Raw genomic sequence first — 25,605 nt, 5'->3', positions numbered from 1 at the left:
AAATATATAAGGCTAATATTAAAATTATTTAGAAGTTGATAATCCCACCATAAATTGTGATCGGTTTGTCCATATTCCTCTCTCTCTCTCTGTATAGAAAGGAAACTCTATCTTTGTATGTATATATTTCTCTATATTTTCTCCCTCCATATACTTATGTCTAATATTATCAAATCTTCCACTATCAAAACTTGTACATGGTATCAAATTAAAATTAGAAATCTCACTTTGTATCTCTCAAGTATTTTATATGGCAAATATAATCAAAATACTTATCTCTCCCTATCTCTTTCAAGAATTTTATGTATCGAATATCAGGAAATACGCTTTTATCTCTCTTATAAATGGTTTATAGAGATATAATACTCAGATAATGTCACAAAGTCTATATAGAATATATATATCTGTAACTGTTTAAAGAAATACATATGTACACATAGCTCTAGCTAATCCGCCTAAACTTTTCTTTCAATTTAAGATGTTACTTATATTTAGCATAAATCACAAATATTTCAAAGTTGTCTATGCTTTCTTCAAGATAGAGATAGAGCGAAAGAAAACAAATTTATGTAGTATTTAAATTTAATTGAAAACATAAATTAGTATATAAAAACATTTATATATATATACTACATACATATGTAGTGGGAGTGCGAGCTGTCTTTGCTGAGAGTGTTTACGAATGAAGCTAAAAGTTCGACTCTTGTTTGGCTAGTAGCAATGTAGTTTATTTAATAAATAAATATAGAACATCAGACTGCTTACACTTTAGCTTGATCAGAAAAATAATACGAATTCGACTGCTATAAATAAATATATTTAAAATAAATAAATAAAATCTAGGAAATCACATCAGCTTAAAATCTAGCCAGAAAACAGTCAATGCACAGCACTCATAGAGCGTCACAGAGTGTGAGAGTGAGAGAGCGAAAGAGCGTACGCCGATACCTGCTTTGCCTTATTGCTGAATTCAGAGCGCCTGCCTGCTATGGTTTTGTGCATGTGTATGCGTGCGTGTCGGTGTGTACGTGTGTGTGCTGCCGTTGCCTCTCTCATTTATTGTGTCGCTTTGTCGCACTGTGGCTCATTCTGTTACTCACCATCGAACCGTTCGGACGTCGCTGCGCAACTCAATTGTCGTGTTCCGGTTTTTGGTGTTCACTTGAAGCTCGTTTAACGCTCGTTCGTTCCAGAGTGAAGAATATAATACAGATAAAAAGCAAATTTAACTGGACTTAAAGTGCTAACGGAATTCGTAATCGTATTTGTGCAGTGCTCATCTAGTCCACCCACAACAACAACAACAACTACACCAGTGTATCCCCCTATTTAAAGAAACTGTCGCAAATGCGACGCATATCCAAGTATCTAGAATAAAGTTATAGTAGTATCTGAAGTCTAGGAAACTCAGACACTCACACACCCACAAACACACTTACAGCAATGGCTACCAATACAGAGCTGCTGCCCTTCCATCATCAGACAACAATCTCGCTACAGACAGCCGCCGCCCTCACTAACTATCATGGTGGCGGCGCCGGAGGAGGCGGCGGTGGCGGCGGCGGTGGCGGTGGAGGAGGAGGTGGAGCTACAGCTGGTGGCTCGGCGGCTGCTGCAGCTGCGGCTGCCTGGAACCGAGACGAACTGTATCAACAGACTGAGCTGCCCGGCTTGACACGCAACGCCCACCACCTGCTGCGCTTTACGCCCTATGCACTGCACCATCGGCCCCAGCTGCAAACATTGCCACCTGCGCTCTACTTGCAACATGCGGCTGCCGCGGCGGCAGCAGCAGCCGCAGCCGCAGCAGCGGCACATGCCCAGCATCATCATCACCATCATCATCATCTTCATCACCAGCACAGAGCCGCCTCGCCGGAGAGTCCGCCGCCCGTGGAGGGCACACACATTAGCAACCTATTTCCGGAGCTACTGGAGCAGATCTTTGAGCATCTGCCGGTGCGAGATTTGGGGCGGGCCGCACAGGTGTGCACCGCCTGGCGGGATGCAGCCTATGCGAAGAGCGTGTGGAAGGGCGTCGAGGCGAAACTACATCTGAAGCGCTCCAGTCCCAGTCTCTTCAATTGCCTCGTCCGACGGGGCATCAAGAAGGTTCAAATCCTATCGCTGCGCCGCTCGCTCAAGGATCTGGTCGTGGGCGTGCCGGCGCTGACATCGCTGAATCTCAGCGGCTGCTTCAATGTGGCCGACATGAATCTGGGTCATGCGTTCAGCGTCGATTTGCCGAATCTGAAGACCCTGGATCTATCGCTCTGCAAACAGATCACGGACACCAGCCTGGGCCGGATTGCACAGCACCTGAAGAATCTGGAGACGCTCGAGCTGGGCGGCTGTTGCAACATCACGAACACCGGACTGCTGCTGATCGCGTGGGGTCTGAAGAAGCTGCGCCATTTGAATCTGAGATCCTGCTGGCACATCAGCGATCAGGGCATCGGCCATCTGGCCGGGTTCAGTCGGGAGACGGCCGAAGGAAATCTGCAGCTGGAATATCTGGGCCTGCAGGACTGCCAGCGTCTGAGCGATGAGGCACTGGGTCACATAGCACAGGGTTTAACCTCACTAAAGTCCATCAATCTGAGCTTCTGCGTTTCGGTGACGGACAGCGGATTGAAGCATCTGGCCCGCATGCCCAAGCTGGAACAGCTGAATCTGCGCTCCTGCGACAACATCTCCGACATTGGCATGGCCTATCTGACGGAGGGTGGAAGTGGCATCAATTCCCTGGACGTGAGCTTCTGCGACAAGATCAGCGATCAGGCACTCACCCACATTGCCCAGGGTCTGTATAGGCTGCGTTCGCTCAGTTTGAATCAATGCCAGATTACGGATCAGGGCATGCTGAAGATAGCAAAGTCGCTTCATGAACTGGAGAATCTCAATATCGGACAATGCAGTCGGATAACGGACAAGGGATTGCAAACACTGGCGGAGGATCTGTCCAATCTGAAGACGATCGATCTCTATGGCTGCACGCAGTTGAGCTCGAAGGGCATCGACATCATCATGAAGCTGCCCAAGCTGCAGAAGCTCAATCTGGGCCTGTGGCTGGTCAGATGATGCGTCCATCATGATTGCAATGCCTGCGCAGCGGCCGAGGCAGAGAAGTCGGCGCAGGCGAACGCTTAGGATGCAGACATCTATGTCTATGTCTCTCTCACTCTCTCTGAGTGTGGTGTCTGTGTGTGTTTGTGTGCGTGTGACTTTAGCTCAGGCTTCTTTTTGACTTTGTCTTCCTACTCGTCTCCTTCTACCTGCGTGCCGTGTTGCATGTCTGACGTTGAAGGCAAGGCACGTAATTACACACACCAGCACACACAGAAACACATACATACACACAGAGAGCTGAGCAGACAACTAAGTAAAGTAAAGTATAAAAAAAAAACAACAACAAGATACACTGAAAACTCATAGCTTTCGTTTGCCATACCACACGCTGTACTAAATTTTTTCGTACGAATCGAGTAGAAAACGAAACAGCAAAAGCAACAGCAGAGACAGAGCGCAGGCAAGTCGAGCGAACGAGCGAGAGGCAGAAAACAACAAACGCCAACAACAAAAAGCAAACAATGAACAAACACACGTACATACATACTGACAGACGTACATACATACATACGTACATGCATACACAAGCACAACTACGGCAACGGCGGAGCTGAAGCTTGCTATGTTGCTGCTGCTGCTGCTGCTGCCGCCGCAGGTTCCTAAGGGGCTGGCAGCGGCGCACTTGTGGGCCTGGTAGAGGTTAGCAGGGTTGGGAAGGGGGCGCGACGCGTCAGCTTACACGCACGCAGCGCAGCGGCGGCGATAAAAAGAAACAAGAGAAAAAAAATAACACGGCTGCAGCTATGGCCGACGGCAGCAACAAAGTGCATGGCGATGGAGACGCGCGATAAGCATAGCGCAAGAGTGGAAGAGAGAGAGAGAGGGAAAGAGAGCGGACAAACATACACACATACACGTATGCATATGCATAAATGTGCGTGCGTGTGTGTGTGTGCTTGTGTATAATGCAGGCCGCAGTTAAACAGATGCAAATAAATTTAAATAGTTTATTTTAATTCACGCTTCGGCAACAACAGAAACAACGGCGAAAAAAATTGTAGAAGCAGAAACAACAAAAGCCAGCGTCCTCCAACGCTATAACAACTACAGACGCAGCAATGGCGTCAGCTGCGACGCCAGCAGCTACGCGGGCAGCGCTTTAAGCTTGCCCGCAATAGCAGCAACAACAACGACGACTACACAGAAAAAAGTTTGCTCTTTGTTGGCGCTCTCTGTCTCTGCCTTTTGTTAGAAATGTTTTTTTTTTTTTTTTTTTTGTTTTTGTACTATTTTTATTTCATTTGAGATTCTTTGTGTTAAACTTTAGTTTATATATTTTTTGTGTGTTTGTTTTGCTTTTTGCGTTTTGTTTCGAATTTGTTTAGTGCAGCGTCGTTAGTAATGCCGTTTAATTTAGTTGGCGATTAAATTTAAAACATGTTAATAGTAGACACTTAACGCAAATTTAATAAATTTACATTTAGTTTTAGTTCGTAACTTGGTCAAACAATAACAACAATTAGTCAAATAACTCAACAAAGCAACTAGCAAAAAAAAAAAAAAAAAACACAAGACAAAAAGAAAATAACAACAAAAGAAACGTTAAAGAAAATTCTGTACATTTTTTATTGTTTAATTTATAAGTAAGCAAAAAAAAAAAAGAAAAAAAAAAACAACTATAACGATTGAAAAGAATATGTGAATTAATTCTTTTTTCTATTGTGATATATAAAATATATATGTATAAAAAAAAATGGAATGAAAAAAAAAAAAAAAAAATGCTAAAATACAAGAATTACGTAATTTTATTTTTTGAACTAAAGCAAAGACAAATTGAGGAGAAGATAAAGAGAGGAAATAAACTATGTTATATAGTAGCTATATGTTTTAAGTCTTAGCTAAAGCTCCGATCTGTCAGTTTTGTTGAATCTGTGTTTCGATTTCTGCAATATTTATGTAAATGTAATTGCCTTATTTGACGGAATAGAAAACATTATCATTATAATTATCATTATCATTGTCATTGTCATTGTCATTATTATTATTATTATAATTCTAATAGAACTATGTTGAAGTCTTTCACTGACAATTATTTAGCATTAAGTTTTTTCTAAACAATTATTTGATTCAACATTATTTTTTGATTTTGTTGTAGTTTCAGGCTAATACACACACACAGACACACACACAGACAACCATACACACAGACACATACACATACACACGTATACACTTAAAGAAACTGAAATAAAATTCAATATGTAAAAATTAAAAAATAAATAAAAAATTTGTTTAAGTTATTGAAATGGGAAAATGGTGTTGGGTGAGATATAAATACTACATATATATGGGATTGGCTGCTAAACTTATATTTAAATGACAAAAATATTAATATAAACTTATTTTGTCGTTTTAATTTTAATATAATATAATATTTTATTAACATAAATAATAAAAATAAACAATTATCAAATACATTATTGTGGAGTATATTATATTAAAATAATGTTATATGATATGAAAGGATTTATATACACTGCTAATATACATACATATATATTTTTATTAAGTGTATATATCATTAAAAATGTATATTAATATATAATGTAATATATATTAATACATATTTATTATATATTTTTAATTACATCGAATTTTTTTATTTTTGTTTATTTTGATATGCATATATAAATTGAGATCGAATTGAAATATTTATAATTTAACATATTATATTTTTAATACCTCTTATGCCTTTTTTTTCTCCTCAAATTTGCACCCAAATACATATGTATGTTCAAGCAATGGACATTCGAGTGTGCACATACATACGCATGTATATGTATATGTATGTATGTAACATGTACAGTTTAAGTTGAGCTTTCACACTGTGCAACAACAATTAGCTGCATAGATCTGCATTTGCTGTCCAAATTTCGGCTTCTATATCTGTCATCCAATCCCTCTCTTCCGCTCTCTCGCTCTTTGTCTGCCTTACGCCTTTCCTCTGCTCCATCTCCTTTTACTGACGCTGCCGCTGCCGCTGCTGCTGCTTGTCTCATTTAACAAATGTGAGCGCATTCGAGTATTTTGCTGTAGATTTATTTTATGCACGCATTGTGCGTGTAATGAACAAAAGGATGCCTCACTAATGCAATTGCAGTTGCAAATGCAGCAGCCATCGATGCACATTTAAATGTGTGTATTAATATATATGTACATATAAATATATATATATATATGTATTTATATATAAAGCTATGCTTATATAGCATATGTAATCGGCAAATGTGGTTATGCAACGCATACACATACACACACACACACCCACACATAGACAGCTGCAATTTATATGTATTGCAATTATTTATATTGCCCTGCATTATGTATACGCAGCAGCAGCACGCACACATACGCACACTCATGGCTCTCTCTATATACATACATGTACATAACGGTTTTACTTGCTTGCTAACTGCTTAAATTTGCATTAAATATGCGTATGCATGCCCACGCATCTCTCTCGCTCTCTACGCGTGTGTGCGAGTGTGTCTGTGTGTGTGTGTATATACTTCACTTGATTATGTATACGTGTAAGTACACACAGTCACACATCTCTCTATATGTGCATATAGCAGCCATCCAATTGGAAATGTACCGTTAATGCTGTGCAATCAATTGCAGGCAAGGCCCTGGCCACATTTTGGCATTTACTTTAAGCTTTAATCAGCTTCCTGCTGCCTCCTCACTGAAAAGCTTAGCCAGAGTCAAGCTTTGAAGCTTTTGAGCTATGTTTTGCCAAAGCAGCTTAGAAGAAACGGATGAAGTGTGAAGAGTATTGGATTTGTTGGGGTTAAGCAATTGATGTGCTTGAATATATAAATATAATACGGATCCGGTACAGTATTTTTCAATGAAAATTCTGAACTGTAAAGTTAAGGCGATAGTATTTTGTATGAAAGTTTCTATATGTTGTACAATATGTGTATTAATTGCTAACTTGAACAAGAAAATAGTAAATACATATATAGAGATGTATATCGAAAGATATATCACAACCAGAGATAACATATATTTCTTGTATATTTCTCGTTATATACTTACATACATTATAATGTTATATATTATTTTAAATATGATAAAAGCCATCTGAGAGCAATCTAAATGATCACAAAACTATCAGCTCTATCATTAGCTCTATAGTAACTCCATGGCAACTCCATTGAATAATAAACACAGTAGGTCTATAGCCGAAGTCTATGTCTATGGATTGTTAAGCTAGGCACATTTTTAGACAAAGTCGAAGTTGAAGTCGAACTCCAAGTCTGTGGGGCTGTTTACAATTTTTTGTTGTTTAGATCTAGTTTCAGTTACAAATTCAAGTCACAGGCGACGGCGACAGCGACGGCGGCGGCATCGACGGCGACAACAACAACAACAATAACAACTCGACTCGACGCTGAGCCATGGAAAACCTCTGGCTCTGCCTTTGCCTCTACTAGACCCCTCTACCAGACTCTCCTCTGCCAGACTTGCTCTACGCTGCCCCTTGCAAAGCAAACACGTACGTAGAGCGGCTCTCCGAGAGTTGCCTCGGGTTGTTGTTGCTGTTGTTGTTGCTATAGCTATGGCCCAACTGTGCGACCTGTGCTTTGGCTCTGCTCTAGCTGTGCTCTGCTCTGGCGTCTCTGTGTGGTCTTTTTTGGCTACGACGAGGGTTTGGTCGTCGTGTGCGCCTGGCGAAAATGTTGTTTAACCAACATTTGCATTCTATGAATTTTGAATTTTCAACTGAAAACTCGCTCAAAGAAGTCGAGCTGGCCATGGGCAATGCCCGGCATGTGTGTGTGTGTGTATGTTTGAGTGTGTTGGCGTGTGTATGTGTATGTGTGTGTGTGTGTAGGTAAAAGCGACTTTTGCTTATCTTATCAGAAGCGTCAAAGTGGGTAAACAAAACAACGCAGCAAATAGATGAAAAGTCGAGCGAGCCTTATCAGTCAGCAAAAAAAATGTGTGTGAGAGGGAGAGAGAGAGAGTGAGGTAGAGACAGAGTGAGATGTTGACTGTTGCAGTTGCAGTTTCTCATTAGCCATGGCAATGGTTAACTGGCTTCTAGCTCTAGTCCTTGCTGCTGGTCGCCAACGTCTCTCGGCGTCTGTGTGAGACTTTCATTTATCAGCATTTTCCACACATTCGCATGAGACGAATTTCAAAATCGATTCGCTGCTAACACTTGGCGTTGCTGTTGCTGTTGTTGTTGCTGCCGTTGTTGCTGCCATCGCATAATGTCACACAGGGCGTCGCAACTGAGACGCAGTCTGGCATCCAAATGTGTTCCTTACACACACACACGCACACACACACACACACACAGAGAGGCATACACACGCACGCACAGCGAACAACCCTTCGCACGTTCGCTGGCTCGGTCTAGCGCTTTGAATTTGAACCCCCGTTTTTCAAAGGACCAACTTCAAATGCCGAAAATAAATGCCTCCTGTCCCTTGTGCCCCGTTGCTGTGCCCCCTTCCCTTTGCACAGCTCCCTTTACCTTTTGCCCTGCTCACTCTCTCTGCCGCTCGCCTTCTCTCTCTCTCTTTCTCGCACTCTCTCGCCTCAAGCAGTCGTTAGAGAAATGCATTCAACATATAAAAAAAAAGCAAACGCAAGAAATTTTTAATCCAAAGCGGTACCGTATATGCCCTTTATAAAATGTCTCTCTGTGTGTGTGCGTGCGTGTGTGTGTTAGTGGATACACATTTTGTAAATGCCGTCCAAGGTGACCAGAATTTGATAAAGCACCACCGCGGCAAGGTTATCACAGCAGCAGCAGCAGCAGCAGTAGCAGGAGCAGGAGCAGCAGGAGACGGAGCCAGAGCCTGGCATTCATCCTCATCCTTGTCAGTGTCAAAAGGGCAGCCGTCTTACCTGCGCCTGCAACCGGATGTTGCATACACTAACACACACACACACACGTACACATTCTCACAAGACAATGCAAAAAACTTTCCCCTTGTCAGGCTGCAGCCAAGGATCAGCGCACAAAGTGTCAAGATTTCTTCGCTGGCTGCAGCAATATTGAAACAGGTGTCCAAATTGCTCCAAGATTACAAATAGTTTCCGCTGTCGTCGTGAGGGTGGGAAATACCTATATATATGTATGGATAAATAGCTAGGCAACTAGCTGGCGTAGACCCCAAAGAATGGCAATTTTTGTGAACTAGTTGGGAACTAGAAGAGAAAGGGTTAGAGATGGTATGAAGAGAGTAACGTAGGAGAGCAGATTATAAATTTGAGTGAGATTTTTAATGAAATAAGCTGTAGGATTTCTAGACTGCATTCTAAAGAGAAGTCTGAACAGAATTCTCGAGGGAAGTGTAGAGGTATGTCCAGATGGATGTCTATAGAGAAATCTAGAGGGCAGTGTGAAAGGAAATCTAGAGGTAAGTCCAGATGAAAGTCTGATGGGATGTCCGGAGGTAAGCCCAAATTGAAGTCTAAGTTGGTTTTATGCCCTTAATCTGAAATCGATATTCAGATATATCTGGTATATATGTATAAATATATATTTTAATATTACATATTATTTATAGTATTCACATTCAGATACTAGAGGTGTCGTTTATTGATATTTATCTAAGATCTAAATAAACTTAAACTTCGGCGCTTATTATAGCTAAACATTTAAAAAGAATATTTTCTTTTGTTAAAGCTTTATTATTTTGTATATACTACAGTCTTATGTTACCCTGGTATAACACTTTTCTACTGCGTTACCAATCTACTACAAAAAGAAAAAAAAAAACTTTTTTATGGGCATTTCAAATGGGGGAAATTCTTGGAAAACGTTTAACTAATCACATTTATGACGGGAAAAAGCAAAGTACGAGATGTTTCCTGGAAGCAACGATAGTGTTGTTTTAGCTGATTTGTGATACTACCTTCGTTGTTGTTGATCAAATAATTAAAATGATGGCAAGGAATGCAGCTAAATGGTTCTGTAAACTTTTGTGTGCAAAGACAAAAAAATAATGCGAGCTCAGGGTCAAAGCATCTAATGCAGCTCAGGAAATGCGAGCAGCAGCGGCATCGACAACAACAACAACAACAACGACGACGGCGAGAATGTGTATGAGAACAATGCGAAAAGCAAGCGCTGAGATACAGATACAGATACAGATACTTATTTTTAATTTCGATGAATCACCGTTGCTTGAAATTCAGAATTCAGCGACAACAACAGCGCGCAACGACGATGACTGCATGCCTCGTTGGAGACGCTTGTAGAGAGACTGTGTATAGACTGCGAAGAGACTGAAGAGGGCAGAGCGTGTGTAGACTGCGCGTCTGTGTGTGTGTGTGTGAATGTAGAGTGTAGAAGGAGAAGTGAGTCGCGTAGCGTTGGAGACGATGTTGGTCCGCGGCCCAGGCCCGGTCGAACGAATGCGAGCGCAAAGCAGACTGAAAGAATGCACAAAGAGCAAACGACGATCAGCAAAGCAGAGGAACGCGAGACGCTTTCAAATGTTTTTGGTGGAATATGGGAACTTGCCATATAGACAGGCAGACAGACAGACTGAGGAACAGAGATAGATATAATAATATATATATTTATATATCTGTATGCATGTTTATATATACATATAAATATATATACGACATTCCAACAACCCTGCCTTAGATAAGGGTTTATCGCTAGCTATACAAACTGTTATACATGCTTACATAGCCGTCTCTGTATGTGTGTGTGTGCGTGTGTTTGTCTGCCTGAGTGTGTGTGTGTGTGTGTGCTTTAAAGCTTGTCATATGCCAGCTTCCTCCTTGGCTTGGAATTCTACACGTTCCATTGCAATAGCTAAGCCCTTTGGCTGCGCTAGGCAAAGAGTGTGAGCGAGAGGGAGAGAGAGAGTGGGGTTTAGCACATGTGACGCTTTGTGTAACTGTTGTTGTTGTTTTTACTGATGTTGCTGGCGCTGCTTGATTAGAGCTGCGATATATTTTTATATATTTTCTATAGTTATGTTCTTCTTTATTTTGGTATGTTGCAGGAACGTTTTGGCCAGGCTATTGTGCGTAGCGGAAGCGCTTATTGTCGCCATTTGATGTGACAACGACTTCCGCTTGACTTTCTGGCAGCGCTGCGGCCAGTGCTGCCAGCTGTTGGCTAGCTTCGCAGCTTGACAGCTTAAGTTAAAAGAAGAAAAAAATAAAACAACAACAACTATCGATTATTATTATTGTTGTTGTTGTTGTTTTGGTTTTGGCCATTGCGTGCTTGCAGCGCTCTGGCACATCAAAGGCTTCAACAAAAATGTTCTCGAGCCGAGCGTCATTTGCATTTTTGTTGTTGTTTTTGGCGCTTGCCCAGGCGAAGGTCTGCGAAAAAAGCACGCAAGAGAGTGCGAGAGAGAGAGAGAGAGAGATATAAGTCTGGGAAAGACCTTTGAATATGCATGTCAAGCGTCGAGTCTTGCAGTTGTTGCACTTAACCATTGTTGTTGTTGGTGTTGTTGCTGTTGTTGCTTGTTGCAGTTGTTGTTGGTTGCTCTGGCTGTCGTTTGTCTGGTTTTCTGTGTCAGCGTCAGTTTCAGCCACCTGCTCTCCGATCATGGCTAACATGGCCTTAGGATCTTTTTGCTTTGCCAGACTTGTTTTGTTGTTATTGTTGTTGTTGTTTTGTTGTTCGGCTTTGGCAACCTAATTGCAGTGCTGCCACGCCCGCTATGCATATTGAAAATAAATAAATGCGAAAAACTCATAAATAAATAAATATATATATATGCATACATATGTATATATATTTGTGTATGTAAATAAAATGCATTTAACCGCAACAACATGGCCGCCACTTCCGTTTCTGACCACAAAATGGCGTCGCTTTAGGTTCCTAGCCTCAACTAACTACTCTATATATGTACATAGATATATAGAGCTAAATATGAGTTATTTATAGATAGGGTATATATACCTACATATATAATTATTAAGTTTTTTCAATTTTGCAAATTTATAAGTATTTATCTGACAAATATTTTAATTAAAGTTATATAAAAGTTATATTTAAATATCGAGTTCAAGCTAAAAATTGAATCTATAATTCATAATACTCGTTTTAGTCCGAAAATCTTGATCTGAACTACAATGGGTGTCTCGTTGTTAATTAGAAAAATCTTAAAATAAATATACTATCTATTTAATTCTAAAGAATTCTATTCCCAAATCTATATAAATAATTTTCCAGTTTTATTTTCACAAAGCTTTAAGGTAAAAGAAAAATAATTATGGTAAAGTTAACATTAGCAAATCATATATACATAAACACAAGAATAATACATAATATTTATTATAAAAATTAATAAAAGCAATTTTCATAATAATAATATAAAAATTTAAAAATAATATAAAAATTTAAAAATATGTTCTAGTAAAAATAAATAAATTTAGCTCTATTATGAAACACATTTAAAATTAGTTTTACAATAATATAATATGCCTAAAAATAAAACTCTTCCAAATCTGTTGCCTAATTTTTTAAAGAGTATTCCAAAAAAACAAAACTCTTGCAACACAATCAAAAATTAATACAAAAATTATGTGCGTGCTGCAAAAATGCAAAAAACATATAGCATGTACATACATACACACATACTTATATACATACATATATAGTATATATAAATATACATACATAGCTACATAGGCCTATGGCACATTGAAGCAAATGGGAAATATATTATTGTATATGCTTAATGGTGTCTGGTCAGTGGCTATGGTGGAGCAGACATGGAGTCTGGTCTGGTCTGGATTGTGGGTGCGTTTGTGGGTGGGCTGGCCGGTTGGATGTTGCCGGACAGGAAGCTTGATAAGTTGGCTGCACAAAGGAAATGCATGAAATGTGCAACATGCAAAAGGGCGCGAGGTCTGTGAGTGTGGAAGGCGGCGGGGCTGGGGGGAGTGCTTAAAAGGGAAACGTTGCCATAGCTGGTTATGCATGCAAATGCGACGCTGTGCGTATGTGTGCATGTGTTTGTAATATACACACATACACACATACAGCTGCCTGCATACGCAATACAGCGCCATAGATAATTGCGACATTTTGATTATTGTCGCAGCCTCGAGCGCTGCAAAGTAGGCAATATATATTTTTAATCATACAACAACAAATTGCCATGCACACGTGCATGCATGTGTGTGTGTGTGTGTTTGTGTGCTTTACTGTTATTTTAAGCATTTTTCTATGGGCCATACATTTGTCACTATTTGCTGCATTTAAATTCAAGTGCAGCCCCAATGTCAAATTGGCTGCGCGCACACAACAGACCGTTGGATTTTCAAATGTGGCGCGGCTGCTCATTCAGCTCTCAGCTATATTCAGCGCGCGCTCTCTTCCTCTCTCAGAAACACACACACAGACACGGAGTGCAAATAGAGAGCGAGAGTGAGAGAGCGCGAGCGCCTGCCCGCCGCAGCCCTCGTTGCGCTGCTTTGCTGCTAACTCCAACGACTACCCACCACTGGCAAGCGGCGGCGACGACGACGACGACGACAACAACGACGGCGACGGCGACGGCAACAGCGACGACGACGTCGACGGCAACAACGACGACGCACGGGTTGGGGGCATAGCCAGCATGCGCCAGCAAGTATACGTTTGCCTAGCACGCAGCACATCCAACGTATTAATGCCATACTTGATGGGACGCGTCGTGCCAGCAAGTAGCGAGTTTTATGCCAATGCACGCTGTGCACCCATCAAGTTGAAACATTTTGGTGGCGTGCGCGCCATAAAGTACTCAATACTTTTATCTTATTTTAGCCCAGCCAATTTCTGTGCACTTACTGGCGCGCCGCACCATCAAGTATGGGGAAATGTCAAACGCTGTGCGCTGTGCAGACAAATGCGCTAGCTGATGGCTCCCTCAAATGGGCGCTGCCAGCCCCGCCAACCCTGCCCGCCAAGCTCCAGCTCTTCGACGTCGTAGCCATTGCTGTAGTTGTAGCTGTAGCTGTAGCTATAGCTGTAGCTGGAGCTGGCTCGGCTGGCTGGCTGGCTGGCTGCCTGGTCGCCTTGCCTTGCCTTTGCCTTGCTTTGCCTTGCTTTTGCCTTGCCGGGTTGCCAGGGCTACGTTGCGCACTAACTGAAAAACTGAAAAATGCTTAGAATTAGATTCGAAATTCTCATTCCATTCGTATAGCGATTTCTTTTGTGGTCTACAGCGAGACTTTTTCCACTTCAAGTCTACAGGGTATGTGAACAGATAATATAGATAGTTAGTTAGATGTATATATAAAAGTTCTATCTCTACCAAAAAGCTCTTTAAAAGCTGTAAATTTGCGTACATATGTTATATTAAAGTGCTTTAAAGTGTTCTACAAGCTGAACTAAAACTCTTGAATTTTAATATAGGTTGATGATTCTGGATTAAATCTAGAAATTTTCACATTATGAATATTTTCAAATTTTTTATTATTTCCAAAGATTTTTTCATATTTTTTATTTATTTATTTTATTTTATTTTATTTTATTTTATTTTTTATTTATTTTTTGCATATATAGTTTTTATAGCATTTTTTTTTTTTAGTTTTCTTTGTATTAAAATTTGAGAATCCTCTTTATGGATGAATATTCAAAAAGTCTTTACAAAATTTTACATTTTAAATTTCGTAGTTTATTTAATAAAGTCTTTCATCTTTATGTATATATCTAATCTGTCATTAACTTTGACATTTTTGTCAGTGTAGGCCCAAATTGTTATCAGACTCAGCTGTACAAACTAAAATATCATTTTTAGGTTTATTCGATAAGAAACTTGAAATTCTCTAAAAAAAAATTTCAACAGAATTTTGTAGTTTTTGTTTGTTTTTTTATTTTATTTTTAGTTTATTTTATTTATTTATTTCTTTATGATCTGCATCCTAAGAATGTTAAGAAAAGTGCATAAAATTTCTATATAATTTAAATTTATAAACAGTTACGAAAAAAAGTTATTGATCTTAGGTTTGCTTGACTTTTTCTGTGACTTCAAATAAAGTCTGACAAATGTAGACTAAATAAATAAATAGATATTTCCTGTTGAAACAGTTGGTATTTGATATATGATATATATATTTACGCATATACATATGTAGATATGTTTGTCTAAATACGTTCCATTGCTGCTGCTGCTGCTGCTGTTGCAGCCCTGGTCTTTTTGGCTATGTTGTCGCATGGCAAGTATTTTTCTTTCTTGGACTTGGACATATAGCGCTCGTCCGTGAATTTTCCCCTATATATATATAAACGTATATATATATCTTTAGGTGTATATATATATTTATATATATACAGGGTGTTGCAGCAGCAACTCTCTTTAAGCTGCAGAATTCTAAATGCTGTTTGGCAATGGCTTGAAGGCCCAGCTATTTGTTTTAGACACATTTATGGGCAAATGCTCGTGGGCCCTGTATAAAATATACTGTGTAGCTGTGCGTGTGTGTGTGTGTGTGTGTGTGTGCGAGAGTTTAAGCTTAAAGCTATTGTACACTTGGTGTCGTGTCTGCCCGTTCTGCTGCTTGCCCTCTGCCATCCTCCCTCGCTCTCCGCTCTTCGCTCTCCCTCCTGCTAGCTCTCTCTGTGTATCTCTCCTTTTCATATCCTTGCGGGCTTCAGCTGAGGCAGCAACAAAAATGACGTTGCTTTTGCTGTCGCCAGCTGCCTTAGCCCTGCCTGCTAGCTGCTCCTGCCTTGCCAACGCATTTTGTTTTGTTTAGAGTTGTGTGTGTGTGTGAGAGTGTGTGTGTGTGTAGCATGTTCCTTTGCCACTGCTACCTGTCGACGTGTGTGCGCGCCTATGCCGCTGCTCCTGCTGCTGCTCCTGCTGCAGTCTCTCTTTAAAGTTGGCACGCTTTAAGGGCTCTGCCCATTATTACAGACAAGGACAAGGCATGCCGCCGGAAGCAAGCTCTGCAACCCCCAAGCAGCACACACACACACACAGACACACACAGGGACGCACGCACCTTAACACATTTTTCCACTTCCTTTTCATTTTCAGGCCAAATGAAAAATTGCACACGCGGGAATTTGATTTTAACATGAGAAATAAATACAATGACGTTGACGGCGCTGGCAGCAGCAGCGGCGCTGCTTTAAGCTTGCCGCAAGGGCAGTGGGCTGGGTGGGTGGCAGCACCTGGCCACTTCACCTGCGCCTGCAACGATAGTTTTGAATATACATATGCATATATATATCTGTGTGTGTGTGTATATCGATAATGATTTAATTAGAGCCGCCATTCAGACAGCCAACGGCGACTGGTTTTTGCCACAAACACAGCTACCCCAAGTCATCTCCAGCCCCCACCCCCACTCCGAGTGCCACCTGCAAGCCGTACCTGTATAATTGATTTATGGGCCGTGTTGCTGCGCTCAATGATTGCAATTTGTTGCTCATTTGTTGCAGCTATGCGCGCAATGCGGCGCAGCATCAAAAAATTTCAACTCAACTCAACCCCTTCAACCCTTAGATAGGGGTAGCAGCAGTAGCAGCAGCAGCAGCAGTTGAATTCCTTGTCTAATGCCGGAATTTCAATTTAAAGCCTTAAACACTAAAACTTGATTACGCGCGACTCACTGAACACCAACTGCCGGCAGATACAGCACAGGCACAGGACTTGGTGTCCCTTTGACTGGGTGTGGGTGAGAGAGCGAGAGAGAAAGGGAGTTGGGGACGGACCGAGAGGGAGACTGGGGCTCATTGTCTTTGTCGAGGGTTGGGCGAGGGTGCGGGTGCGGGTGCGGGGCGGGTGGCCCCGTAAGCTGAACAGCAAAAGTAACTTTTGGCTCTATGTAGCCGGGATCAAAGTGACATAAGTTCAGCGCTCAGCTTCAATTTATTTAATGCCAAAAACTTTTAATGTAATTAAAACGGATAATGCCTAAAACGCGCCAAACTTTAAAAATGCGACAAAGGAAATGCGGGAGCTTTAAGAACGCACAAACATATCAAATATGTGCATATGTAGATATATGTGTGTATTAAATATATGCATGTTATAAAGTTCAAAGTGACATAAAACTCTCAAGCTGTGACTACTACGTCCAAGTCCTTCAGTTATATATAAATATTATTATATATTATATATATGAAAACAAAACAAAAATTCAGAAAAAAATATGTATATGTATGTATATATATAATTTTTTTTTATATATATCGAAAACTTATCCCAAAAACTGAGCTTTTTGACATTAAAACTGATTTCAAGTAAAATTTTAAAAATATATATATATTTTATTTATTTGAAAATATATATATTTTATTAGAAATATATATATATTCTATATATTTTTGCATAAATATATATTTTATAAAACTGTTTGAATTTAATTGAAATTTCAAAATTTTTCGTGTTTTTACGAGTAAAGGAATGGCCTACTAAAACCAACAAAATATTGTAATTCTAATTCACTTCAATCATTACAATATTACATTATAAATCTCACTTGTTCTGGATATTTTATTTATTTATTTATTTTTTTTTTTTAATTTACCTTTTCTATTTACCATTAAAATTTCTAGGAACAACCTATTTTCAATGCATTTTGGTAAAAGCTTGATAAACTGTAGTTATTGCACGTGAAAGTATCCGAAATTTTCTGTAATTCTCTTCTTCAGGTTTCATGCTAAATAAAAATTGGCCATCTATTTAAATTCCATCGAAAAAATCCTATTAATTTAGTCTATGTTTTGTATAGTGCAGCACTACTATTTTAATGAACGCAGCTGTATACGTAATATATATTAACATATAAATATGTATACAAATATATATTGATATGTATAGATATAAATTTGCAAACTGTCCAGCTTGATGATCGCGCTGGGTGTTGTTTTTAGCTGCTGGTCAATGCGGCGTATGCGTCATGTCAAAAGAAAGGGCGAGAAAAAAGAAACGCACAGACTTCGGCAACATTTTCCAAATGCTGCACATTTTTGTTGCTGACTACGACACAAATACGCACACACACACACACATACACAGGCAGACACCCGCACACGCACACAGACAGTAGAGCAAGTGTAACAAAGGATGGCTAGCAGGGAGCAAGGAAGGCGGGCGGGGGGTGTGACGGCAGCTAGAATGGAGCAGGATGTGCGAACGGTCGCACAGACGAGTCGGAAGCACGGACAAACAAACGGATAAGAAGGCAAAAGGAGCAGGCCAGGCAAAGAACGAAACGAAGCGAAGAGTGGAGAGATGAGCAGGGTGGAGTGAGTGGGCGAGGAGAGAAGTAGAGAACGTACAACGTACATGCAGAAGATAAGCGCACAGAGCGACGCTGATAAGGCAAGTTGTGTGCGCTAGCCGAGCAGAGGGAGCTGGGGCCTGGGGCAGGCAGCAATAGACAGACGGAAGGACAGACAGAGAGGGAGACAGAAAGACGGACAGACAGACAGACAGACATACAGACAGCGGGACAGGCAGGCGGACAGGCACAGTTGTGCCTGCGTGTGGAGGACTTGTGAATTTTAACATTTTAGAGAAAAGCGAACGAAAAGCGAATTTTCGAATGTCAGCTCGTCGACTGAAACGAATTGGTGAGGTGGTGGTCGGTGTGGGGGGGAGTGCGAGGGCAATAGAAATGAGCAGAGGACGGCTAAAGGGGGGCCCGGGGCGTGGCAGTGTGTAAGTAGTAGCAATGCAAGGCAGCAGCAGCAGCAGCAGCAGCGGCAGCCACGCTGGAACGAAACAATTTGTAATTTATTTGCGAAGCGTGCGAAAGTTGAGGCAGCTGCCAAAGGCGTAGCCAGAGTGGAAGTGAGAGGGAGACGGGGAGAGCGCGAGCGAGAGAGGAAGGCAGGAGCAGCAAGCGAGCAAGCAGTCAGTCAGGCAGGCAGGCAGGCAGGCCACACGCGTAAGCAGAAGAGGAAGAACAGTTACAGATGAGACCAACGCACACACACACACAGCATATACATTGTTTATGTGTGTGTGCGTGAGCAGTTGGCGTAGGGACATTCCTTCTCTTTAAAGACAATTTTTTAAAGTGTGTAATTTTTGAAATTTATTTAAAACTTTGTTTTTTTTTTTTTTTTTTTGCGCTTTACACAAGTTTAAACATATTCTCGTGTGTGTGTGCTTGTTGTATTTGTTTGCTAGCCTTGATTTAATTACATATTCATATATAATATACATATATATTGTTTTATTCATTCTTTTGCTAAGTATATAAACTATGAACGTTAAATACTTAATACAAATTTGTTGTAAGCTGTTCTTGGAAGTTTCATTTCTTTATTTTTTGACTATGTTACTCAGTCGGGCAGTTTTGAATGAGCTTTTCGCTGCAAAGCTTTTGCCAACTTAAAGACTTGAACAACTTGCTGTACGTGTGTGGGTGTGTGTGTGTGCGAGTATGTGTAGTAAAACCTTAAAAAAAATACACAAAACAAAGATATCATTTGAAACATGCATATCTAAACCATTTATCCATTGCTAAAAAGTATATCAAAATTTCATTGTTTCAGCTAATATTCCGTATCTATATATATATGTATATATAAGTGTATATATTTATGTGGCCAAGCTAGTAAACTTTGGCTGGTATAAAAAGAAATTGTTGTTATTATTGCAACTATTGTATGCCAACTGAACTGTGAATCGGTGCGGGCTATCGTTATACATATCATAGTACATATGTATGTATATATAAGTAATTTTTATATGGTCTTTAGGTATTTGCTTAATCAGTCTTGTATACAAAAAGAACAAAATTCAAAAAAACAATCATTGATTTAAATCAGCAAATTCACTAAATATTATTCACTTGTTTCGTTGTCGTGCAGCATTCAAAAATATATATAGGTCGGTTTGTCATTTGTTATTGTTAGTATAGATTAATAATACATAACAAGTTGAATGGAAACACAAACCATTTAATAGAGACGCATTGAACTTGGTTATTCGATCTGACTGCAACCTACATATAGTACACAGAATTTGAGAATCAGGTATTCATATTACTATACAAACATATATATATATATATATATATATGTGTGTGTATGTATGTTATGTAGTTACGTAGAGCGACGTCGTTTTGTCTGCCCCATTCATTGGGTAGTTGAGTTGTTTACATAGAGAACATTTTCGCACTTGCACTTAATCAAATTATATTTTTGTTTTTCATTTGACACTTACATATAAACAATAGATTTGCAGAACATATAAATATGTATCTAATTAGGTGTATGTATAAGATGCGCTTACAAATCAATAAATTAGGAATCAAATATTACAATACGAGACAGTTGTGTTTGTTTGTTTATGTGTGTGTGTTTGTTTTCTTTTTCTATATATACAAGGTTCTCGATTTCACATTGTTGCAGCCGTGTAAATGCAGTCATCAGCTATGAAAAGCCGAATACATGTGGAAGTTCTTATGCATGGATAAATATCATCATCAACATCATTGTTAGATGTTGCGGCTGCTGTTTCTAACAGAGAACATGAATATCGCTTAATACTTGCTAACTTAGAGAAACAGGCTATATAGATTTACAATTGTACTTAGGCCTAATATTAGAATTTACAATTTTTTGTTTTGTTGTACACTTAGACATTGGATTTGTGTGTGTGTGACTGTGTGTGTGTGTGTGTTTGAGGAAGGGGACGAGAAATTGTGGCTCCACACCGACAAAGACTATCTTTATACATATACAGATTCGCATACATGAAGATAAAGAAAAGTTTCGTAATTGGGATAAAAACACAAATTGCGTACTTATGTCATTAAAACCTAACTCCGGCTATCGTTGCTCTCACTGAAGCTCTGTTCACTCGACTCCCGTCGACTGCTCACCGGCTTGGCCTTGTATTCTGTGATGAAAACCGTAACCGAATTGACGGTCACCTCACGGGTCTGCGCCGTCGATCGATCAACGTTCTTCAAGCGGGCTGGATAACGTTTGTGTCGCTGCCTGTCATGTCCGCTGCCATGTCGCGAACTGGACGCCGGCTTCCCATTCGGCATGTTCCCACTAGCGCCTGGCAATGTGGCCGCCTGCTGAGCGACTAGCGCAGAGTTTAAGCGCGGCTTACGCGTCGATGTGCCTGTCAGCCCAGTCCCAGATACCAGGGAAGAAATAGACAACAAAGAAAATATGAATATCAGTTAAGTGTGTACAATCGAAAAGAAAAATTATGTTTATACTGTGCCTGAGCATTTCACAATTCACTCAGAGCGACCCATTTAGCGGCCGTCCTTCAACGTAATTCAAACATTCGACATTGCTGTCGCTGCCTCAGTCGCAGTCGCAGTTGCCGTTGCCGTTGTCGTTGACGTCGCTGGCGCTGTCGCCGCTGTTGGAATCGAGGTCACTCACCTTTTCTCACGTCACACATGCGACACTTGAACGCCTCCGCCGAGTTCCTGTACGTGCAGACGCTGCAGTCCCAGAAGTTCTCCTCAATTACTTTCGCTTGGCGCTTTTGTCGTCGCACGGGCGATGATTTTTTGTCCATAATAATTCGACGCTGGCCAAATGTAGATGACAAATGCAGCTGGCCGAAAATTTTTGCAAATGTTGTTCGTGCTGCTGCGGCTGCTGCTGCTGCTCTTGTTGTGGCTGCTGTGGCAGAAATTGCTCGCAAACGTTCCCTGCAGCGCTGCTCGCTAGCCAATTGTGCAGAATATCAATATTTAATTACTCCATTAATGTGCAATTGGCGAATTATTGTTATTGTTGAAAATTTCTATTTTCGAGGTTGAAAAACTTTCTGCAATTGTCTTCTGGCCAAATAGAAAATTGTTGCGGAGTTGCCGTATGTGACGCGAGAATAAACACAAAATGTTGCTGAACTACCGCGAGCGACTATCGATATATCGGCGGCAAGCAATCGATGTGAATAAATATCGCAAATTATTAATTTGTTTGTTTTTGTTTTTTATTTTTTTTTAGAATGAATTTTATACCGCCTAAAAATATTTTGAATATCACAATATTTATTTATAATGCGAACAATCAATTGTAAGTGTAAAATGTAAGTGTACATTTATTTTGGTATTGTGTGTGGCACATAATACATATTGTAATTAAGTATATGCTAAATATTAAATAATTAATTATTAAATAATTAAAGTTATCAGGTAGGTCTATTGCTCCATCATGTTTTCTAAGTTCTTAAGCTCCTGTTCACGCTCCTTGATCTGAGCAAAAAGATTATCCAGCGTCTCTTGCATGCGCTGCTTCAGTGTAGCATTTTGAATTGAACCTATTTCTATAGATTTTTGAGATTGTTGTGCCCTTAGGTCGCTGATCTGTCGATTAAGGTTATTTATTTTGTCTTGTATTTGCTGCTGTGTATATTGAGGATGTGAATCATCCATAAACCCTAAATTCTCAAATTCTTCGCGCTTATTCATCATCTTCTGATTTTCATAGAAAGCGCACGGAGCTGCCAGATTCGAACTTGAGCCAGCGGTACTCAGCTTGGGACTGCTCGGCTCCCTAGCGAACATGGACTTAGTAAATTCATTATGCCCCTGTTTATCACCCCCTCCCTGACTATTACCGCTTACCCCAAAGAAATCAGACATACGTGAGTCTTCAGCAGATAAACGCGAGGATTCTTCCAGACGCGAATCATTCCCCGGCAAAGTAGGCTCATCCTCGTCATCTGTAGTGGACACCTCTTCGCCAAATATATCATGTGCAGCGACACCCATATTGGGAGCACGATTAGTCTCGAAATTGCTAGCCTCATCATCATCCGATTCTACATTAATTTCACGCTGTGAAGCGCCTTCATCAGCCCCCTTATCACCAGCATTCATTGTCTCCTCCTGTATATCATCGTCGGCCTCGTTGTACGGCTTGACATCGGACGGGTCCATGTCATCGTTCGGCTTGTCCTCCTCATTGATAATCTCGTACTCGACACGCACTGCCTCGTTGTCGATGCGCAATAGATGCTTCACTTCCTTCTCGATTTCGGGAGTCTCCACATTCTTCTTTTTTAGAGTTTTGCGAAAACGTCGTTTACGCACATTTTTACAAGGTGGAGTAATGCCATGGGGCCACAAATACTTCTTGTCCACCTTGTTTGGATCCTTTTTCTTGTTTTTGTTGGGCGATTCCTTTTCAGTCTCGTCCTCCGGCTCTTCCTTGCAAATGAGCAACTGACAAATGTCCGCCGATTTGTAGAAGCTTTTATTATCAATTGTCTTGTAGCTTTCCATAATAGTGGGCAAGTCGACAAGTTTGGCATAGAGCATTTGGTCATCGAAACGCACTTCCCCATAGCGCAAATCCTGGTCGAATTTGATAAATAGGCGATCCTTCACATTGCCTGTCTGTATGGCTTCATGGATGCCTTCGGCCACTTCCTAAAAATAAGTCGAATAAATGAGATGTCCTCAAAGGCAGCTAAAAAAATTCACATACCTTTGGAAAGCGTATAATAAACTGATTTTCCAATTCAACCCCGTCATCTCGCGGCTTATGTTCAGTTTGCTTTTTTTTCTCAAACATGATTATTTTTTGTATATTTTAAATTATATTTATATTTTATTAAAAAAAAACAGAGAAAAGAAAAAGAAATTTTCGACGTCTATATTCTTTCACAGTTCCGCACGAAATAAAATCAGCTACGAAATTTCCGACGTCTATATTATTTCACAGTTGCATAAACGATATCAGAAAAATAAATGTAAGTTGAAACTTATCGAAAAAAAGCGAGTGCTGTAAAATGCTGTTCACTAAGGCAGTCCGGCAACCTTACTGAATAAAAATAAAGGCGCGTAAGCAGTTAAGCAAAACAAACGATGACATGATTTTCGATGGCTACTGTGTTTTATTTTTCCTGTGTGCAGTTATTAATAGTTATGTGTGTTTAATAACCAAGTGTTACGCCTACACAGTTTGCAAAAATGGAGCCCAAAAGGCCGTCAAGAGTAGACAACCAACCGCAACTCGTTTTCTACACACAACACACACACATACATTCGAATTTACATAAACACATCTTTCTACATCCATATGTATGTATGTGTGCATATGCGCAATATATTTATATGCATGAATATTGGACTTAAATACATATGTATGTAGGTATATTATTATAATACAAACAGCTGACATTTGAGGCTTAAGCGACTGCTTATTTATATAAATCAACATCTTTCGCTTATCTTATCTTAAGTTATTGCGTTCATCAGTTTCCGTTGAGTTTGCTCTGCATCATTTGACGCCCTGCGGATCGTAGGCGCCCAGAAAGGTGTTACACTTGCGGCAATAGTGATTACCTGTGCGGCAGCTATTCATGCAATAGGGCACAAAGCATGCACAGACACACCAGCTGCACAAGGGCGAATAAGATTAGTTTTTAATGCAATTACTAATATGAATGTACGTATGTATGTGTATTTGCACGTACCCCACTAGACAGATGAGCGCCGCGGCCAGGTGAGTCCTCGCATTGGCTGTGTGCGTCATGCGTGTGGTCTTCTGTGCACCACAAGCGGGACACAGCACGCGGCATGGATTCGGGCCCAAATTTGTGGGTGCTGCATTGAAATAAGGTTTGGCTAATTGCTGGCAATTATAAAAGTAAAATCCAGATTTCTACCTGTTTGCACTATTGTGGGCTCTAATAGTTCTGGCTGCTGCTGTAGTTGTTGTTGTTGTGGTGGTAGTGCTGGTTGCGGTTGTGTATGTGGCTGTGCAATCACAATTGGAGTTTGTGCTGAAATTGCCACATCGTAGGATGGCGGCGCCTCCATCGTTGGCACAGTCGATTCATTTGTTGGCGTTGGCAGCGGAGCGCTGGGCGTGTTGAAATCCACTTGGGGATAGAGCATGGCGCGCTTCTGATCCATGGTGCGAAGTTCAACTTTAATTACCAACTATGTGTATGTATATATATATCTATATATGTATGAATCAGATTTAGACAAATCACAGCTCCAAGAGCTTTGCTTGATTTGCTAATTGGCAGAAGCAGTAATACTAGCAGCACCAGCAGCAGCAACTGCGTCAACCACGGCTCGAAGTTTCGTTCGCTGTCTGCTTGACTCTCTCCACCTCTCTCGCTCACTCTCACTCTCCCTCGCTCTCGATAGATTGCAGCTCTCGCTGAATGACTTTTGCGCTTCACTTTCAACACGCGACTGAATTTGGGTTGAGCGCTAGCCGAATCAGCTGCCAGAGATCTGCTGCTGGTGAGAGCGAGCGAGTGAGCAAGCGAACGAGCTTAAAAGCTAAAACAACAACAAAGAACAGGTACCGAAAATGCGTGTGTGGAGAGTGAGCGACTAGGTGCTACCCTTTGGGCAGTTCAGTATGTATATATAAACAAATATTTATTTTATGTTAAATTTAAGCAACGTTGCCAATTAGATTCTTATTGGAATGTCGCGGTAAATTGATTGAATTAGGTCTTTGACTATATTTAATTCAATGAAACCCTGTGTATGATAATATTAGCGTAGGGAACTGCTTATTCCTAATTTAAATTACTTTATATATAAAATTAGTTAATTAATAGCTTATCT

At 40.4% G+C, this 25,605-nt stretch overlaps 4 protein-coding genes across 5 annotated transcripts; 1 reads left to right on the top strand and 3 right to left on the bottom strand.

Moving 5' to 3' along the window:
* The first annotated feature begins 1,081 nt into the window (after positions 1-1,081).
* LOC6579240 (F-box/LRR-repeat protein 14) lies at positions 1,082-3,947 on the top strand. Its single transcript, XM_002005100.4, is given in 1 exon segment — positions 1,082-3,947. A coding segment is annotated over 1 exon segment (1,707 nt). The 5' UTR covers positions 1,082-1,443; the 3' UTR covers positions 3,151-3,947.
* A 16,260-nt stretch (positions 3,948-20,207) lies between these two features.
* On the bottom strand, positions 20,208-21,897 carry LOC6579239 (RING1 and YY1-binding protein A). The gene is made up of 2 exons (XM_002005099.4): positions 21,437-21,897; positions 20,208-21,164 (listed from the first exon to the last, which is right to left on the bottom strand). Exons 1-2 carry the CDS (start codon positions 21,573-21,575, stop codon positions 20,851-20,853), a joined length of 453 nt encoding a protein of 150 aa, XP_002005135.1. The 5' UTR covers positions 21,576-21,897; the 3' UTR covers positions 20,208-20,850.
* A 139-nt stretch (positions 21,898-22,036) lies between these two features.
* LOC6579238 (transcription initiation factor TFIID subunit 7) lies at positions 22,037-23,843 on the bottom strand. Of its 2 annotated transcripts, XM_015163555.3 has the most exons (3): positions 23,498-23,841; positions 22,633-23,439; positions 22,397-22,561 (listed from the first exon to the last, which is right to left on the bottom strand). In XM_015163555.3, exons 1-3 carry the CDS (start codon positions 23,582-23,584, stop codon positions 22,490-22,492), a joined length of 966 nt encoding a protein of 321 aa, XP_015019041.1. In that variant the 5' UTR covers positions 23,585-23,841; the 3' UTR covers positions 22,397-22,489. The 2 variants fall into 2 exon arrangements, with proteins under 2 accessions (XP_002005134.1, XP_015019041.1); XM_002005098.4 differs by having other exon boundaries at positions 22,037-23,439; positions 23,498-23,843.
* Positions 23,844-24,052: 209 nt separating this feature from the next.
* On the bottom strand, positions 24,053-25,235 carry LOC6579237 (lipopolysaccharide-induced tumor necrosis factor-alpha factor homolog). Its single transcript, XM_002005097.4, has 3 exons — positions 24,681-25,235; positions 24,489-24,618; positions 24,053-24,410 (listed from the first exon to the last, which is right to left on the bottom strand). Exons 1-3 carry the CDS (start codon positions 24,928-24,930, stop codon positions 24,293-24,295), a joined length of 498 nt encoding a protein of 165 aa, XP_002005133.1. The 5' UTR covers positions 24,931-25,235; the 3' UTR covers positions 24,053-24,292.
* Between the last annotated feature and the right edge of the window lie 370 nt (positions 25,236-25,605).

This window comes from Drosophila mojavensis, unplaced genomic scaffold (genome assembly GCF_018153725.1).
Source record: "Drosophila mojavensis isolate 15081-1352.22 unplaced genomic scaffold, ASM1815372v1 contig_80, whole genome shotgun sequence".
In the NCBI taxonomy this organism is placed as follows: domain Eukaryota; kingdom Metazoa; phylum Arthropoda; class Insecta; order Diptera; family Drosophilidae; genus Drosophila; species Drosophila mojavensis.
This window is presented reverse-complemented; position numbering and strand designations above follow the sequence as displayed.

Excerpts from the sequence above, each read along its gene's own strand:
- LOC6579237 (XM_002005097.4), bottom strand. The coding sequence starts at position 24,930 with ATGGATCAGAAGCGCGCCATGCTCTATCCCCAAGTGGATTTCAACACG. Across the intron at positions 24,619-24,680 it reads GCCCACAATAGTGCAAACAG|CACCCACAAATTTGGGCCCG; the intron begins GTAGAAATCTGG and ends ATTTCAATGCAG. Across the intron at positions 24,411-24,488 it reads GCGCTCATCTGTCTAGTGGG|CTGGTGTGTCTGTGCATGCT; the intron begins GTACGTGCAAAT and ends GCCCTTGTGCAG.
- LOC6579238 (XM_002005098.4), bottom strand. The coding sequence starts at position 23,584 with ATGTTTGAGAAAAAAAAGCAAACTGAACATAAGCCGCGAGATGACGGG. Across the intron at positions 23,440-23,497 it reads TTATTATACGCTTTCCAAAG|GAAGTGGCCGAAGGCATCCA; the intron begins GTATGTGAATTT and ends ACTTATTTTTAG.
- LOC6579239 (XM_002005099.4), bottom strand. The coding sequence starts at position 21,575 with ATGGACAAAAAATCATCGCCCGTGCGACGACAAAAGCGCCAAGCGAAA. Across the intron at positions 21,165-21,436 it reads CATGTGTGACGTGAGAAAAG|GCACATCGACGCGTAAGCCG; the intron begins GTGAGTGACCTC and ends CTGGGCTGACAG.